General features: G+C 42.6%; 1 protein-coding gene across 5 annotated transcripts in view; it reads right to left on the bottom strand.

Moving 5' to 3' along the window:
* Positions 1-19,582, bottom strand: part of MYO1B (myosin IB) — a 200,084-nt gene that overhangs the window by 160,604 nt on the left and 19,898 nt on the right. For 4 of the 5 annotated variants that reach the window (XM_061440561.1, XM_061440580.1, XM_061440571.1 and 1 more), the window contains one exon: positions 4,114-4,257. In XM_061440561.1, coding sequence (XP_061296545.1) covers positions 4,114-4,248 — 135 coding nt within the window. In that variant the 5' untranslated portion in view covers positions 4,249-4,257. Of the gene's footprint in view, positions 1-4,113; positions 4,258-5,441; positions 5,629-19,582 lie in introns of those variants that run through there. The other variant, XM_061440552.1, reaches the window with a different exon arrangement.

The raw sequence follows: 19,582 nt of genomic DNA, 5'->3' as shown, positions 1-19,582 counted from the left end.
TACATGCTTGATTTAACAAATCCTATACTACAGAGGTCTAAAAGAATAATAACTTTTCCCTGTCCTCGTATTCCATCCCCTCCCCCAACTAAAGTCAACATGCTTAAACCCACCCACACTAAAGTTAGCATGGTACTAAAGTTAGCATGCCTTTCTCCTTATTCATACAAATATACAAAGAAATCTGTATGCAGGTCAAGAAGCAACAGTTAGAACTGGACATGGAACAAAAGATTGGTTCTAAATCAGGAAAGGAGTACATCAAGACTGCTGTATATTGTCACCATGTTTATTTAACTTCTATGCAGAGTACATCATGAGAAACACTGGGCTGGAAGAAGCACAAGGTGCAATCAAGATTGCCGGGAGAAATATCAATAAACTCAGATATGTAGATGATACCACCCTTATGGCAGAAAGTGAAAAAGAACTAAAGAGCCTCTTGATGAAAGTGAAAGAGGAGAGTGAAAAAGTTGGCTTAAAGCTCAACATTCAGAAAACGAAGATCATGGCATCTGGGCCCATCACTTCATGGCAAATAGACAGAGAAACAGTGGAAACAGTGGCAGACTTTACTTTTCTGGGCTCCAAAATCGCTGCAGATGGTGACTGCAGCCATGAAATTAAAAGACGCTTACTCCTTGCAAGAAAAGCTATGACCAACCTAGACAGCATATTAAAAAGCAGAGAAATTACTTTACCAACAAAGGTCCGTCTAGTCAAAGCTATGGTTCTTCCAGTAGTCATGTATGGATGTGAAAGTTGGACTATAAAGAAAGCTGAGTGCCGAAGAATTGATGCTTTTGAACTGTGGTGTTGGAGAAGACTCTTGAGAGTCCCTTGGACTGCAAGGAGATCCAACTAGTCAATCCTAAAGGAAATCCGTCCTGAATATTCATTAGAAGGGCTGATGCCAAAGCTGAAACTCCAATACTTTGGCCACCTGATGCGAAGAACTGACTCATTGGAAAAGACCCTGATGCTGGGCAAGATTGAAGGCAGGAGAAGGGGACGACAGAGGGTGAGATGATTGGATGGAATCACCAACGCAATGGACATGAGTTTAAGTAGGCTCTGGGAGTTGGTAATGGACAGGGAAGCCTGGCATGCTGTAGTCCATGGGGTCGCAGAATCAGACACGACTGAGCAACTGAACTGAACTGAAAGTTAGCATGCCTTTCTTTTTATTCATACAAATATACAAACATATGTACATATCATATACCCCCATCTTTGAAAAAGTTATACAACACACATTACCCTATAAGCTATTTTTTTTTTCTTTTTTGCTTAAAATGGAGAATGCCTAGTGTTGGGGAAGAGTCTTAAGAGTCCCTTGGACTGCAAGGAGATCCAACCATTCCATCCTAAAGGAGATCAGTCCTGGGTGTTCATTGGAAGGACTGATGTTGAAGCTGAAACTCCAATACTTCGGCCACCTGATGTGAAGAACTGACTTATTTGAAAAGACCCTGATGCTGGGAAAGACTGAGGGCAGTAGAAGAAGGGGACGACAGAGAATGAGATGGTTGGATGGCATCACCGACTCAATGGACACGGTTTGGGTGGACTCCAGGAGCTTATGATAGACAGGGAGGCCTGGCGTGCTGCAGTTCACGGGGTCACAAAGAGTCAGACACGACTGAGAGACTGAACTGAACTGAAGCCTCCAATATGACGTGTGTTTAAAGTTACAAAATGAAGGCACAAACATCATGGAAATGATAGGTCCAAAGTATCATGGAAAACATTAATTATATGAATATCTGGAAGCAGAAAGCAATTTTCTGTTTTTGTTTTATACCAGAAAGAACATTCCTAAAATAGTCAGAAAATAAAATTATGTAAGGCTGAAACCCAGACATTTCGTCTGCTAAAGACTCATGAATGTTAATACTTGGCATTTTGTTTAAAAGGAGATTGTTTTATCTTTAGTGGGTACAACAAATCAGGTATTTGAATGCATGTAATGTTCTACTCTCCATCCTATTCTCAATTCACCTGAAAGGGAATTCTGCTTCTCAGAGCCAAAAAGAAAAATGATCAGCCACCTTAGGTTGGGATATAACTGATTTCTCTTATCTCCACCTGAAAGACCAATGTTTAAAGTCTGTCTTTTATTTGCTATCAGACCATACTTTCAATTAAAGCTGCAGGGCCGTGCAGTTTTCCCACCTGAAAGCTGAAGTGCTATAGCCTGAGGAAAGGTGACCCGGGGCCTCAGTGCCCAACCAAACCACACCTTCCCCCTGTTATACCGCAACAGCATTTTATACCTCGTCCACCTGAATCAGCAGTTTACATAACCGCATCTCTGAACTTAGGTTAGTAGCCAGTTAACCAATTAATATTCCAAAGCAGTACCCACATATCTCATTGTTGTTACTGTCAACCTACCCCTATCCCTAATAATCAAATCAAGAAAGATGAAAAGTTCAAGTCCCAGATGGTGATTCCTATTTCATTCAGAAATTAATTATCCAAAGTTATCCTCGAAACATGATTGCCTACCTGAAAAGGAAAGCTATATGAGATATAAAATATAGCTTTGCATATGATTTTTAAAATATATTACTTCCACAAAAGTTACAAATCAGTTATGTTCTCTCCTTTTATTTATTTATATTTCTTCCTACTGTTTGCACACTAATAGGAAAACATGAAGCATGTCTCAATAAACCAATTCATATCTAGACACAGATGTAGCCATGAAATTAAAAGACGCTTACTCCTTGGAAGAAAAGTTATGACCAACCTAGATAGCATATTGAAAAGCAGAGACATTACTTTGCCAACAAAAGTCCATCTAGTCAAGGCTATGGTTTTTCCAGTGGTCATGTATGGATGTGAGAGTTGGACTGTGAAGAAAGCTGAGCACCGAAGAATTGATGCTTTTGAACTGTGGTGTTGGAGAAGACTCTTGAGAGTCCCTTGGACTGCAAGGACATCCAACCAGTCCATTTTGAAGATCAGCCGTAGGATTTCTTTGGAGGGAATGATGCTGAAGCTGAAACTCCAGTACTTTGGCCACCTCATGAGAAGAGCTGACTCACTGGAAAAAACTCTGATGCTGGGAGGGATTGGGGGCAGGAGGAGAAGGGGGAGGATGAGATGGCTGGATGGCATCACTGACTCAATGGATGTGAGTCTGAGTGAACTCCGGGAGTTGGTGATGGACAGGGAGGCCTGGCGTGCTGTGATTTATGGGGTCGCAAAGAGTCGGACACGACTGAGCAGCTGAATTGAACTGAACTCTATAGAGTGGAAGAAATAGAACTCAAAGGTGATGTAGGATCTACCAAAACTACTTCTACCCAATCCATTGGTTTCCTTCTCAGCTGCTGGTACAGGGCATCACTGCCCCATTTCCTTGGTTTAGTTAACACCATGTCTCTATCTGAGCAGATGCAAATTTCTGTGCTTTCTGCAAATTCCCAAAAAGCTGCACATAAAAGCATTTCTCATTCATATTTTAAATACATTTAAAAAACTCAACAGCATAACACTGTGAAATCCTTCATAGAGAATTTTTACAACATAATATTTCTATCACTGTATATATTTCTATATTTTCATTCTTGTGCCTGACATAATACTTTTGTATAGCAGGACAAGACTATTCCCAAATCTCCAGGGACCAAACACATATCCATAGCTGGTAATTTGCTCCTGTCTCTTACTAACTACAAATATCAGGAAGGTTTCTCTCTCTTTTGACAGCTGACTGCCTTGCATTTCAACAAGTGGTTTCTCAAAGATTAGACTACTAATCTTATGTAGGTATCCATGACACTTCTGGATTTCAAACTTCCTCCTGAGCATATGTCCCTCAGAGGGCAGAACGTAGTCTTCCACTTGATTTGGAATACCATCAACGTCCAGTGCAACACTCTGCCTGGTTAGCAGACACCATGTGTGGTAAGAGACTCACGAGATTCTCATCAACATTACTCACGCACCAAGTGAGCAAACACAAACTTCTTCCTGAGGGTATCAACAAATACCTCTGGACTCCAATAAACAGAAAAAAGAAGAGTCTGAGGAAGAGAAGCCCACTCTGCACCATAAAATGCAAAGTCTAAACTCCCCAGACGACATTCCGTGCACACTCACATATATCTCATTGTGGTCAAAGCGCTTCTTGAGGTTGTCGATGACGGTGTCCTCATTGAGAGGTTCTAAAAGAACCATATCTCCAACTCCAATCATATTGTCCAGCAGTGATGTTTTCACCTCCATCTTGGCCATAGTCTCTTGCTGTAGCAAAGAAAGAGAAAGGAAGAATTTAAATGAGCAAGATTAGTTCAGATGGGTTCTTGGCACCAATGGAGAAATGAAACACTGCCAGTTCCTAATGGTCCTCACTTGCCTCACCTATGTTGTAACCTCTCCTTTCCTACAACCTATGTCAGAAGCCTAGGGGGTAGAGGGGGTGGGGGGAAGGCTGCAGTCACTGCCAAGCTAGAAGTCCCAACTGCCAACCTGCCACCAAAGATGAACCTCCCTCCCAGTCATCATCACCCCAAGCAAAGTCCATTTACTGAAAGAGCCACTAGGTAGCCAGGATTGCTGTTTCCTTCTTTCTAGATCATCACCTCTCCCCAACCAGAAGAGGCAAAACACTAGCAAGAGAACCCACCCCACCCCTTTCTACCAGCCCTTGCCTACCAATGTCAGACCTGAACCCACAGAAACCTGCTGCCCCAAGTGGCATCACCCAGTATTCCATGATGAAATGCAAAATGCCATTTTCCCAAAACATATTGTGTTTAAAATGATGTTAACATTTACGGAGTACTTGCTGCATACCAGATGCTATCTCAAGAACTTTCTGTGCATCAATTAATTTAATTCTCACAATTCTATGAGGTAAATTGTTATCATTATACCCATTTTAAGATAAGGAAGCTCAGAAAGGTTAAGAGATTTTGCTTATGGTTAGTTAGGACTATATTACATTTATGTGTTAAAAGAACAAAATCACCACTTATAATACTGTACCTATGGGGAGAAACTTCATTCCAGGAGTCAACACTGACTGATATACAAAAAGAATACACCCCACTTGAAGATCAGAGGTTGCCTATATAATATAACCTGCCAAGAATGACCTCAGTATTCTTAATGCTCATTCCAACAGACACACTGCTAGAAGAGCAAAGAGACATTACTTTGCCAACAAAGGTCCATCTAGTCAAAGCTTTGGTTCTTCCAACAGTCATGTATGGATGTGAGAGTTAGACCATAAAGAAGGCCAAGCACTGAAGAATTGATGCTTTTGAACTGTGGTGCTGGAGAAGACTCTTGAGAGTCCCTTGGACTGCAAAGAGATCAAACCAGTTAATCCTAAAGGAAATCAACTCTGAAAATTCATTGGAAGGACTGATGCTGAAGTCTAAAGCTCCACTACTTTGACCACGTGATACGAAGAGCTGACTCACTGGAAAAGACCCCGATGCTGGAAAGATTGAAGCCAGGAGGAGAAAGGGACGACGGAGGATGAGGTGGCTGGATGGCGTCACAAACTTGATAGACGTAAGTTTGAGCAACTCCAGGAAATGGTGAAGGACAGGGAAGCCTGGCATGCTGCAGTCCACGGGTTGCAAAGAGCCAGACATGACCAAGTGACTGAACAACAACAACATTAAAAAAAAAATTTTTAAGTGTGTACTGAAAAGCCAAAAAAGAGAGACTAAGGACCAGCAGCAAGGCTCTCCGACAAACAAAAGCAACCAATAAGGAACTATTTAATAATCAAAAGAAGAAAACCAAAGTTAACTTATTTGTTAATCTTTTTAAATATCATGCCAACTACACTTGGAATAAACAGCCCCAGGTATTGCTAAAACCCAACAACAGTCACACCAAGAATGGTTTCACATACCTTGAATCAGGCCAGATTCTTTCAAAATAAACCAGGTGGAGGAAGGAGACATGCCATGCTCTAGAGATGCACAGAAGCCAGAGACAGGGCTGGGCCCACACTAAGTCCTTTCAGAGACTTGTTCAGGAATAGGAACGTGTGTGCCCAAACTGTCGTAATAAATTAACATTTCAATCAAATTTCAAGTTCTCAGACTTGAGAAATGCCAAAAGCAATCTAGCAGCGATACATTACATGTAATTTGGCAGATGAGGGAAGAAGGCTTGGGGATTAAGGGGAAAGTCAACCTGAGAAGAGTTTCAAAAATAACCACCTCAACCTAGCAATTTGAATTAAGTAAAGAGGCCGAATGGGAACTCTTTGCCCCAGGGTAGATTCCTGTATATAAAGTCTATTTATGGAAACAGCTACAGAAAGGCAACAGCTTCGTGGCAGGTAACAGCAATTAAGCAGCCAATCTTTCTCTGTAATTAAACCTGCTTCACCATGGTTTCAAATATGAGTTTCAAGCGAGAGTATGGGTTCGGATTTTTACATTTCTTTCCCAACTTTATAATCAATCCAAAGGGCAAGGGCGGAAGAGGGCAAAACAAATGCTGCTATAGGCAGTGGGTAAAAGGGAAAAACTCTGAAAACACAACTTTCTCAGCTCAAAATACCACAATAAAGTAAACCAACTGAAAAGGTGATGCCAACATCCATTTAGTCCAGCCAGCAGAGTTTTGTTTCGTACCAGTTTTGTTTTGTTTTTTTTTTTAGCATCTAGGTTCTCGGGGGGAGCAAATAGTGATACCCTCCTCCACACTCTCATTCTGGTGAAACTGGAACCCTGATAAAATGGCACAGAGATACTTCCTATCTTCACACAAATGGATTGACTTTCCCTGACTACCATCTCCAGGCCTGGTTGGGTAACTCTGACATCTCAACAAAATTAGCCCGTATATTTAATTCAGCCAAAAGAAACTGATTTGTTTCTTCCCTGAAAGAGCAACACTGACTACAGGAACAAATTTCAGAATGACTTGCTAACTCAAGGTTTCCATAAACTATCAGAAGAATCCACACGGGAACAGATGGAGAGCACCGAGGACACTTTGTGTTTGATGCATACAAGCTCACCACCTGCACCCTTCCCAAGACCCCCCAGGGGAATCCATGTTGTTCCAAGGAAGCCACTTTTATCTCATGTCCAGGAATACAGAGTGTGATCTAGACTGTGACAATGAACACATTTCCATCTCCCAGCCATGAGAGCAGATTCAGCGCTGGTCATTTAACTAAGCCTGAAGCTTTGGCTTGGAGTATTAGGACAAAGGTTCCAGCTACCTCTGGGTGGCATGATTTACAGATGTGGTACTAGGAATTGCTGTGACCATGACTGCTTTTGGAGCTTCCCTAGTAGCTCAAATGGTAAAGAGGCTGCCTGCAATGTAGAAGACCTGGGTTCGATCCCTGGGTCAGGAAGATCCCCTGGAGAAGAAAATGGCAAACCACTCCAGTATTATTATCTGGGAAATCCCATGGACAAAGGAGCCTGGCAGGCTACAGTCCATAGGGTCTGCTTTAGAAAATAACCCAGTGACATCACAAACCTCCGGAAAGGTTTGCACCTGAAGCCTGCCACACAGCTTGCAAGTTTTCAGTCACAGAGGCCAACTAATTCTCCTTATTAAGTTGTTTGAGTTGGATTTTCTATTATTTGTGACAGAAAGCATCTTACCCAATAAAAGAAGGTGGTACAAGGAAATAGAATGTTGTAAATAACACACTAAAGACCATGAACCGGCTGAGCTAAGGCCCCAAGGGTGGAGACATTAGGACCTACGTACTAATTTGGACTGGCAAGATCACCGTTGATATTTAACAGAGAAACAGGTGATTAAACCATGGCCTGTTGTGCCTTAAAACATGGACCCTGTGCTTGCAACTTTTGAGAATGTGAGGAAAAAAATCCGATGCTAGAATAAGTGTGGCCTACTCATTGAAGATCTACAAGAAAGCCGTAAAACTAGCCTGTCCGAAAGCCAGAGGGGAGAACAAATGATTCTAAGAGGAGTCACTCTGCCTGGAGGCAGGAGATGCAGAGAAGTCCTCTGTCCCAAGAACCAACTGTTTCATCTCTACAGCCCAAGAATAGGATAGCACACCCACTGTGAAGATGGAACGCAGGGGAATATATCACCCACGCTACTGCTTCTTAAGCTTCTTAACTATTCCCAGGTGGATTCCATTTACCAAGAGCTAAGGCCAGGTCCAACTGCCCAGAGACAAGTTCTCAGATCGGGTTCTAGGCTCAAAACCTTAGGGGTTGGTAGTATGTCTGATTTTTATTGGGGCTTCCTAGGTGGCACTAGCAGTAAAGAACCTGCCTGCTAATGCAGGAAATGTAAGAGACAGAGGTTTGATCCCTGGGTCGGGAAGATCCCCTGGTGGGCTACAATCCAGGGGGTCTCAAAGAATTGGTAAGACTGAAGCAACTTAGCACGCACGTACTGTTTTTTATTAGTCGATGGAAGCAGTAAACCTTGAAAGCCAATAACATTTTTAAGGGAGTCTGGCTGACAGTGACGAGTACTTAATTCTTAAGACAATCAATACCAAGACCTCCAACTCATAAAACAAACTAAAAACAAGAACTGTTAAAATATGACAAAGCCATCATCCCCTACACTCCACTTTAGATGGGGCCACAGAAGACAACGGACGAAAGAGATCTTCTTGATACCCTCTGTGGAGGGGCAGCTATGTTTTCAGCCTCACAGGGAAGAGCTGCATGATGCTGCTGCTGCTGCTGCTAAGTCGCTTCAGTCGTGTCCAACTCTGTGCGACCCCAGAGATGGCAGCCCACCAGGCTACCCCATCCCTGGGATTCTCCAGGCAAGAACACTGGAGTGGGTTGCCATTTCCTTCTCCAATGCATGAAAGTGAAAAGTGAAAGTGAAGTCGCTCAGTCGTATCCGACTCTTAGCGACCCCATGGACTGCAGCCTACCAGGCTCCTCCATCCATGGGATTTTCCAGGCAAGAGTACTGGAGTGGGATGCCATTGCCTTGCCCAGCATGATGCTGGCTGGAGCATTTTATTTTCTTAAGCCAAAGTATGGAAAGAAAGGCATATGTGAGTTCTGGGCAGCCACAAGATAAGCCAGAGGAGACAATTTGCCTTTCTTTTTTTTTTTTTTTTAAATGGAGACACTATCTTGTACACAATCCTATTCCAGTAAAGAATCCACCTGCAATACAGGAGACCCAGGTTCAATCTCTGGGTCAAGAAGATCCCCTGGAGAAAAGAATGGCAACTCACTCCAGTATTCTTGCCTGAATTCTCCAGGACATGGACAGAGGAGGGCTAGTCCATAGGGTCTATTCTTCAGTCCATGGGGTCACAAACAGTCAGACACAACTGGGCAACTATCACACTTTTACTTTTTTCCCCCTTTCAGGGAGTCCAAGTTACCTTATGACAAATAACTAGTGAGAAGTAATGCCCAATTCTCACTACAGAATTCGAAGGAGACAGACATGCTTTCTCCACCCCCAAAGAACGTGGCCTGCATGCGTGCGTGCTAAATCACTTCAGTCATGTTCAACTCTTTGAAACGCTATGGACTGTAGCCTGCCAGGCTCCTCTGTCCATGAGATTCTCCAGGCAAGAATACTGAAGTGGATTGCCATGCGCTCCTCCAGAGGACCTTCCTGATCCAGGGATCAAACCAGTTTCCTACATCTCCTGTATTGCAGGCAGACTCTATCCACTGAGCAATCTGGGAAGGCAGAACATGGCTTATGCACAGCCAATCACATCCTCCTATGACCAGGAGTCCTGGGACATGATGACAGCTGGTGGTTATACTTATTACTCACTGCATGACAGCAGCAGCATGAAGACCAGGTGGTTCCCATCCCCTGACTTCTGCTACGGATCCCGCTGCCCAGTCCCCCAGTCTTTTGGAGGTTCCTGCCTACCTTCTAAGCTTATATCCTTCCTGGTCCTCTGACCTTTCAGCAATTCTGTGAGTTCCTACATCCTTTCTGCACTGCACCCAACCAAGATCCTTGACTGACTTGAACACTAAGTACTGTGCCCAATATAAGTATTAAACCACTGTTCGATCTTCAGTATTATGTGAAACCAATCTTTTTCTCCCAACCTTGGAGAAAGCAATCCACAAAATACAACAACTGGTGGAGCCTTTAGAGGACCACTGGGGAACCTGGAGGCAGGACCTCCACCTAAGGGCACTGGTTTAGCCCAGCCAGAAGCTCACCAACTGATACCAGGTGACTCCATGGCCGCACAAGCTCTTTTCACCTGTTTGTCCATCCAAGAAAAACAAAGTACATGATCAAAGCATTCCTTCCCCTACTTACTCTCATCTCAAAAACTTACTACCTATATTGCAGTATATATCAATTCATTTACTGGCATCTTTTGCAGCATAAAAATACCATTTAAAATCTGAAAAGCATCATTTCAAAAATCTCTCAAAATCCAAAAGAATGAAACATAAACATTCTACAGCATCTTAAAATGCCATCTATAACTTAACATATATATATGAGTAGTCTACCCAGCCCCAACCTTAAATTAAATCATCTACCACGTTAATGTCTATGCCTGGGGATGTCAAGACCAGCATTCCCCAAGCCAACAGCCCCACAGAGACATGGCCAAACCAGACAGTAGATCCTTATGAAGAGCATGGCCGTTCTACTATTGACATCAAAACAGCAACGCTGAAAAGTTATTCCAAAGTAATCGGTAATTTAATGACTAAATAAGAGATGTATTTTAAGCTGAAATATATTATCTGTTGGTCTCCCACGTTACTCAAAAGCCTCAGAATGCCACAGATGAGAACAAATGTGTATTTTTAAGTTGAAACAGTTTTACTGTAGAATCTGAAAGAACATTCTCAAATCAGAGCTGAGCAGGGCAATGGTTAACAAGGATTAACATTGATTTATGAACACAATTTTAAATTTGAAGAAACCTTGGACTACAAGCTACTATTACATAAAACAGATACACAACAAGGTCCTACTGTGTGGTACAGGAAATAATATTCAACATCCTGTAATAAACCATAATGGAAAAGAATATGAAAAAGATTACATATAAAACTGAATCGTTTGCACACCAGAAACTAACACAAAATTGTAAATCAACTATGAAAAAAAAGCGTTTGTCGTTCAGTCGTGTCTGACTCTTTGCAACCCCATGGACTGTCATCAACCAGGCTCCTCTGTCCAAGGATTCCTCCAGGCAAGAATACCACAGAGAGTTGCCATTCCATTCGTCAGGGGATCTTCCCACCCGGTGATCAACCTGGTTCTCCCGCATTGCAGGCAGTTTCTTTACCATCTGAGCCATTCAACTTAAAAAATTAGTAAATAATGGAAATTTCCTGGCAGTCCAGTGGTTAGGACTCTTAATGACACTTTCACTACCATGGCCCGGGTTCAATCCCTTGTGGGCAAACTAAGATCCTGCGAGTGTCCCAGTATGAAAGTGAAAGTGAAGTCCCTCAGTTGTGTCCGACTCTTTGCGACCCCATGGACTGTAGCCTATCAGGCTCCTCCGTCCATGGGATTTTCCAGGCAAGAGTGCTGGAGTGGATTGCCATTTCCTTCTCCAGGGGATCTTTCCGACCCAGGAATCAAACCCGGGTCTCCCGCATTGCAGGCAGATGCCGTACCATCTGAGCCACCAGGGAAGATCCTGCGAGTGTCCCAGTATGGCCAAAAATAAATAAGTAAATGATTAAATAATAAGTAAATTTTAAAATGTGAAGGAATTTCTTAAGCATAGCCATAAAAGCCACTTGCAGGAAAACTTAATGAAAGCAGGTTATCTACTGCTCTGGTAACTGTAAATGAGGACATCTGAATACATCTATTATAATATACATCAGAAGCAGAGCCTTTGGGGAGTCTTCTTACCATAGTAACCACTGTTATTTGACTCGAGTTCCCCTCATTAACCTCTTTGTGCCGTAGTCTTGTATGCTTTATAGCCCCTTTTCTGGAGAATCAGCTCCATGGTGTCAAGAGTCACCCTTATTCATCTTTATTTCCCCAAAGGCACAGTGCACAGCCTCTGGCACATGGCAGGCATTCAGACAAACACAAAAGGAAAACAAGTGTGCAAATTTATGGTTGACAACTGAGTTGTTCAATAGTGCACATTCTCACAGCTGCCATCCTGGGTTGGGTGGTTCCCTCCCAGCCGACCAGAAGGCAAAATAATGACTGCGGCTTCAAGCCACTTTGATCCATTCCTCTAAAAACACAATACTATCAACAAAGGACAGGAAACAGAATTGAGCTATTTGGCTCCCAAAGACATCGCTAATGCTTTTAAGGATAACATGAGAAACACATTTAACTAAGAAAACAAAGCCAATGTGGCAAGATTTCATGAATAAAATAAGACTCAGCAAATCCTGATAGCAAAACAAAGGCAAAAGAGAGGCCAAGTCTGTAAGACGTGGTTCAGTACCTAATATAATGGGTTAAGTGACTAAAAAAAACCTGAAACTTCCTTCCTGGATCTTTCAAAATAGCAACCTCATCTTTGAGAAAAGTCTGATTAAATTTCCATTCAATTCGGTTCAACCACCGCTTACGCTATTCAGCCCTGATGGTCCCTAGCATTGTGTTAAGTGCTAGGGACACACAATAATCGTGGTACTTCCTTGTCCCATACACTCCCCAGGAGCTCACAGTCTAGTAAGAGAGTCGAGACAAAAAATAGGTAACTTTTGAAATTTCAAATGACTATCTTAATGATTAAAAGCAACACAAGTTCACTAGAGGAAAAAAGAAATCAGAAAATGTAGATGAGCAAAAAGAATATAAGCCAAATCCAACAGCCTCATGCTTTAGTTTAAATCCTTCTGGATTCATTAGAATCCCTAGAAAACCTGATTTTTATAACCAATGAAATGGCATCATTTCTGGCTTTATAAATTGATCTATGTAAGTATTTCTGCCTCAGGTAGGAATGTGAAATAGATCCATGGGAGCTATGAAACTCTGGAGCTACACCAGTAATATCCAACACTTTAAAATTCAGCCAAATTGTATGGCCATCTGCCCCTCTGTTCTTTACCTTCTGTGTGTATGCTTAGTCACTCAATCATGGCTGACTCTTTGCAACTCCATCGACTGTAGCCCACCGGGCTCCTCTGTCCATGGAATTCTCCAGGCAAGAATACTGGAGTGGGTAGCCATTTCCTTCTCCAGGGGATCTTACCAACCCAGGAACTGAACTCAGGTCTCCTACACTGCAGGCAGATTCTTTACCCTCTGACCCACCAAGCAAGCCCCTCTTTACCATCTCCCCACCCTCAAATTAGCAACCCACAGTATCACCACCTGCCCACCAATCATCTCTACCACTTGGCTGTTTCTAACATATCAGTACACATCCACATCTCTTCTACCATCACATACCACAAGACCAGAAACAAAAACAAAACCATCTTACTCTCCCTAAATTCCACAGTCACAGTTGATCTAGTTTTCTCACCTTTGGCCTCTCCCTGTCTCTAACTCCCCACACAATGTATCACCTTGATTATATCAGCTTAATCACTCCTGCTCCATCCCTTCCCACCCTTCCCCACTGGGACTGCCCCAGTTCAGGCTTCATCATTTCTCACCCTGAAGGCAGCAACCTCCTAAGTTGTCTTCACCACTGCCTCTGCCAGGCCCCCTCCTCCCCCGACCCATGTGCCACACCACCCAAGTTGCCCTTCTACATCACAGTTTGATCAGGTAAGTGAAAGTCACTCAGTTGTATCCTACTCTTTATGACCCCATGGACTATAGCCCACCAGGCTCCTCTGTCCATGGAATTCTCCAGGCAAGAATACTAGAATGGGTTGGCATTTTCTTCTCCACTGATCAGGTAAGCCCTGCTGTAAATCCTCCAATAACTCTCCAGCATCTCTTAATATTCAAATTCCTTAGGAGATGCTCAAAAAGATCAGAGAACTACCATATGACCCAGCAATTCTACTTTAGAATTTGAAAGGAGGGACTCCAACGTTCATGTTCAAAGCAGCATTATTCACAAAACAAAATGTGACACACACACAATGGGATATTATTCAGCCTTAAGAAAAAAAGCAAATTCTGACACATGCTATAGCACAGATGAAACCTGAGGACATCATGCTAACTGAAATAGTGAAAGTGTTAGTCACTCATTCCTGTCCCACTCTGTGAACCCATGGATGGTAGCCCGCCAGGCTTCTGGGTCCATGGAACTCTCCAGACAAGAACCCTGGAGTGGGTTGCCATTTCCTCCTCCAGGGAATCTTCCTGGCCCAGGGATTGAACCAAGGTCTCCCGCATTGTAGAGTTCTCCCACATTGCAGGCAGATTCTTTACCATCTGAGCCACCAAGGAAGCCCCAAGAATACTAGAGTGGGTTGCCATTCCCTTCTGCGGGGGATCTTCCTGTCCCAGGGATCGAACCCGGATCTCCTGCATTGCAGGCAGATTCTTTACCATCTGACCAACTGAAATAAGTCAGTACTGTATGACTCCACTTATATGAGGTCCTAGAGCAGTCAAATTCATAAAGACAGAAACTAGGACGGTGGTTATGAGGGGCTGAGGGAGGAGGGAAAGGGAAGTTGCTGTTTAACCAGTACAAGGTTTCACTTTGGGAAGATGACCAATGGTGCTGATAGTTACACAACAATGTAAATATCCTCTGTGCCATTGAACTGCACACTTAAAAAGGTTAAAATGACCATGATACGTTATGTATATTTTATCAAATATAAAAAAAAAATTCCTCATCAGAGCTGACAACCACAATTGGACTCCAGCCTTCCTCCTCGTTCTCACTGCTCCTTGACCAAGTCTCTCAACCCCTTAAGGCAAACCTCACATGAAGGACCTCCTGGGACAGACAGAAAAGTAGTTCTAGCTGTAGGCCTTTGCTCCACAGGATCAGCTGAGCTGCTTGTCTTAAATAAATCCTCCCTGACTTAAACAGGTATGAGAAGCCCTTCCCCAAAAGCAGTGTGCTCTGAGCAAACCCTACACATCCAGCACAACTGTCAGCTTGCTGGTCTCCTCCGGCCTCTGGAGAAAGCCTGAGCTCCCCACGTGTGAAGACCCCCGCTGCCTGGCCAAGGGATGGTGCACAAGGCGCTGGTGTGCAGAATAGGTAGATGGATGCACCTGGGAGTGACTCGGCCCACTGATCCTTCCAGGGTTGGTTCCATTATCTCTACCCTTCCTACCAGAGAGCCTCATGAGGTTCACCAAGAATAAGAAAGACCTGGGTTAGAAACTGAAGGCCAAAACACTTTCTTAGTATTTATGAAGTTAAGGGCAAGTGGAATGAAAACTGCATTCTTTAGGACAATTTACTCAAGCAGAGTGTCTCTTAAAGGAGAAGAGGCTGGTGGGCCACACAGGGTGCTATGCAGGGCTCCCCCAAGTCTAAGAAAATGGGCCACGACATGCATTTATGAAAAGGCTCAAATGATGCCAATTTTCATTCCTATCAACACACTTCCTTAGAGAAGCTTATAGTATATGGTATGCCGATTCATGGCTTTACTTCACATAGTTATCTGATTTTCCAATCCTGTTTTCCACTGTTAAAGCCACTACACACTGAGGTTTTATCCATCTTTCTCTAAAGCGTTTTGTTAAGGATATTTAATAGACTGCTAGTAGGAAGGTTTTTGTTAGCATCTTAGATTTAGGAAAGAAACAGGCCTAACTACCAGGCAGTTTCCATACAATAACTGTTGTCTTGAGCTCCAACTATGGATAATAAAAAGGACATTAAGTTATCAGGCAATGATAAAATGGAATAGATTTGAACTGGGAATGAAAACAAACAGCTAAAACCATACAGAAGCCCATAAATCACAAAGCCAGACTCAGATCTTAAAAAGCTGTTAATGCAAAAGGCAATTGATGCAACTTTCTGGATATGTAAGAGTCCACACCCTGGAGGGTACCTCTGAACAGGCAGAGATGGGCCAGGAACCACTCAGCGGCAATGTCAGGTTTGTTTCTGTCTGGGTATAGCAAGGCTGAGCCGTCAGCCAAGAGCTGGGCTACCCTCAACCCCAGGCATGGTCCAGTTATTAAGGATTTGAAAGATAGCATCTAGACAGAACTTTATAATTTATAATGTGATACATTAAAAAAAAGTTCTTTTCTAAGGAAATGATGAATTGTATTATCGAGACTAATTAGAAAGACTTTTGAATCAAAAATAACTGGCTGCTATGACAACATTGAAAGTTCTGGATTACAAACTACAGACTACCTCTTCTGATGTATGAGCAAAATTTCTTAGCATCCCAGGCAAATCCTTATTTTACCAGAGATAGAAATGGACCCAGGAGATGTTGCATATTTGGTTTCTGGAAGAGCCAGCGTGAAGAGGAAGCTTTCCTAATGGGTCTAAGAGTATAGGCTTTCATACTCATTATATTACACACACATCCTTCACTCTAATTCCTAAGTCATCAAACTTCAGAATACTCCACAGTTCTTAGAGAAGCTTGACTTGGGAAAGAGTAACTTTTCACAAGTTCAGTAGCAAGAGTTTACCATGACTGAGAATTCACTTTTGATCCACCCAACGTGGAACATCACAGGCTTTGAATCACTGACCCAAGCTTGCATCCAAGGAAATTCATCTCTGGAATTCGAGTTCTGATCTAAAAATTCAGGGATGACAACATCCAGTCTACTTTCTCTTTTGAGAAAGCAAAGCCCGACTCCCAAGAGGCTATCACCAGATGCCAGTTCTCTCCCTCCCTAGTGCCTATTTCTGCTAACCTGAAGAGCTCCCCTGCTTGGCCCTGAGGTCTCCTGGCTGGTGTGCCCATGTAAATAACCTTGAGCATTGCCTCATGTGCAGTGGACATCCCATGAGGTCAGTACCCCGAGGAAGCACGCAGCCGACAGCACTGTCTCCACCATCACTTCCCGGAGGAAGTTCTGCAGAGTCATGGCAGGAACAACTGCCAAAGGACAGGGTGCCTTCAGAGAATGCCACCCACCCCCAAGACTGGGTCTGAAAACCACCCCCACGCCTCTTCTCCACCCCCTTCCCCAGCGCAGCACCCATCGGGAATGGAAGACAAGCCGTCCTGACTTTAGGGGGAACCTATGGTCATGGTGTCCCACTCACACTGGACGTTATGAGAACTCATGAGCTAATGTCTGAAAAGGCCTATGAGTTCCTGAGGGACAAAGGAGCCAAAAACTGTAAACCACTGTTATAGTCAGAAACACAAACTCAGCTGCACTGGGACCTGCAAATTATAACCAATAGGCCTCTCAATCCATTCCCTCGTGACAGATTAAAAAAATTTCCAAGAAGTCCAACGTGTTTAGATTGGCAAACCTGACGCCCTGGAACCCCCAGGTGAACGTAAAAGGGCTCACATGTAACTGGCACACCTGACAGCTCTGATTAGTTCCTGGCTGGTGCACAGACCCCAAATACGACCAGTGGTTATTAAACAGAACACAGCCACCAGGGGAAATCCAACTTTCCTTCCAAATGAACTGGCTCGTTAATCAGAGGGTCTCTGTCTCGTCCCACACGCTAATACCCACACCAAGTTCTCCTGTCCTCAGCCCCTCCCCTTGCTTACAAGGTTTGGAGTCCCTCTCTGTTCTCTGTATGCTTGACCAGACCATCCAAGCACTCAAGCTGTTCCCTTATAGTTCAAAGTACGGTGATTTGCACCTGGGAGCCATACATGTAGGGTTCCTTGTACCCAGCAGTTTGGGGGTCCCTCTATGTCAATTTCTGAAGACACCTGGCTGAACAATGACACTCACATGAAATAGCCTAGGGTACACCAAAGCAAAACTATACTTTCCTTAAAAAAGGCTCCTTGCATCATCCAGGCTCTTTTCAGTGACAATGGAGGGAAAGGTACTGAATTTCGTGCACTCTCTGTGGTAAGGAAGGAAAGTATCTCTCCGGGAAACATCAGCTGTTGCATTCTGCAACAGACCAGAGGTTGGAATGAACACCACAGTGGCTCAGAAAGAACCCCCCGAGTTCTGCAGTAGTGCAGGGAGACCCAGCACACTGCCAATGTTGAGCCTCAGTCTCCCCACATAGGGGTCGAACACATTGTCTCCTAAGGTCTTGCTCCGGCTTCCATCATTACTGACTCAGCAAGAATAGCTCAACTGGGAAAGACTGACTTCCTTCATTTCAGGGTAAGCAATCACAGGCCTGATTACAAAGAATGTGAGAAACCAAAAATGCCAGGCCACAGAAAACTTTCCCAATGACACTTACTCAGACATAAAGGAACGCAGCTCTCTTTGTTCTGACCTCACCAGCCAAAAAAAAGAAAAAAAAATATTAAGGGAATAACCACACACAGCACAGAAGGAAATGAACAAAATCACAGGATCACCATCAGGAAAGGCATCGGGACACACGTGACTGTGTTCTCTGTTTACAACTACACGCTTAGCTGCAAAATGGCACTGGTTGTTTTAACAAATGTATCCAGTTATGAAAGCAAAAAGGGATCTAAAATTACAAATTAAGAAATCCATATAAACCCAACTATACTCTAATAAGAATTAAAGAAAAAGAAACCATAGTAAAAGAAAAATATGCATCGCTCAACAGTACATCTTCAGTAATGTCTCTGTGCTTGTGGTTAAGAAAAAGTATTTTTGGAATAATAAAAATTCAGAAGCTTCCTCAAGCAGTTATCCCCTAAACCACTTTAGTGGATAGTTACATATCCACACTATGTAATCAAAGACAGAGATGTTTATACATTTACGTTAGGGCTTCATGAATGTTTATTAGTTGAGAACTGATCAAACAAAAACAGCTAACATGTTACCAAAATGACACTGATATGTAAATTGAGAAGGCAAAATGACTTTGTCACTGAAAAAGAATTTTTAAAGAAAATAGCTAAATTGCACTGGGGTTACTTCACCTAAATTGACTAAAATTAGCAATCAGATTAGAATTTTGAAGTATTTTCTGGAATAAGTTTTTTCTAGTTTTGCTCATTTTGGAAGCATTACTGAATTTAAAACCAAATGCACCAACTTTTCTGTATCTCTAAACACATTATAAAGCATTTAGGAAGAAACAGAAAGATATACAATATAGCAGAGCAATTTACAAGGCATACCATAGCTAAATAACTCTTTTTAAGTCACAAATTAAATTGTCTAACAAAATATGTGTTTACTAAATTTAAATTGATAAATGGTAACTAAATTGTAATAACAGTTCTGTTCATTTCCCAAAATTTTTAGGAAGCAGAAATTATTTCATATATTTACAGAAGTATACATACATAAAAATGCCCTTTAAGACATGCACACTTATTTTTGCCCTTGAATACAGCATGGTCTCAACCTGTAAAGCTATAGAAAAATCAACTGCTAAACAGTTTGACCAGGTATAGAACTATACAGTAAATTTTCCCAAGGGAAGTTCTGGTAAGATATAAATATTTAATAGTGAACTACATTGTATATGGCCGATTAAGAAAAGTTCATTTCCTGCTACAAGTAGTTTATGAAAAAAAGATTTTCAAACTACCACATTTTAATATTGTAAAGCATCAACTCAAAGGCCTAAACACCTTTAACTTTACACTCTATCCTTAATCACGTCTCTCACTAGGTAAGTAGGTAGGCA

The sequence above is a fragment of the Bos javanicus genome, chromosome 2 (genome assembly GCF_032452875.1).
Source record: "Bos javanicus breed banteng chromosome 2, ARS-OSU_banteng_1.0, whole genome shotgun sequence".
Lineage (NCBI taxonomy): Eukaryota > Metazoa > Chordata > Mammalia > Artiodactyla > Bovidae > Bos > Bos javanicus.
The sequence above is the reverse complement of the archived record's forward strand: the minus strand, read 5'-3'. Positions and strand labels throughout refer to the sequence as shown.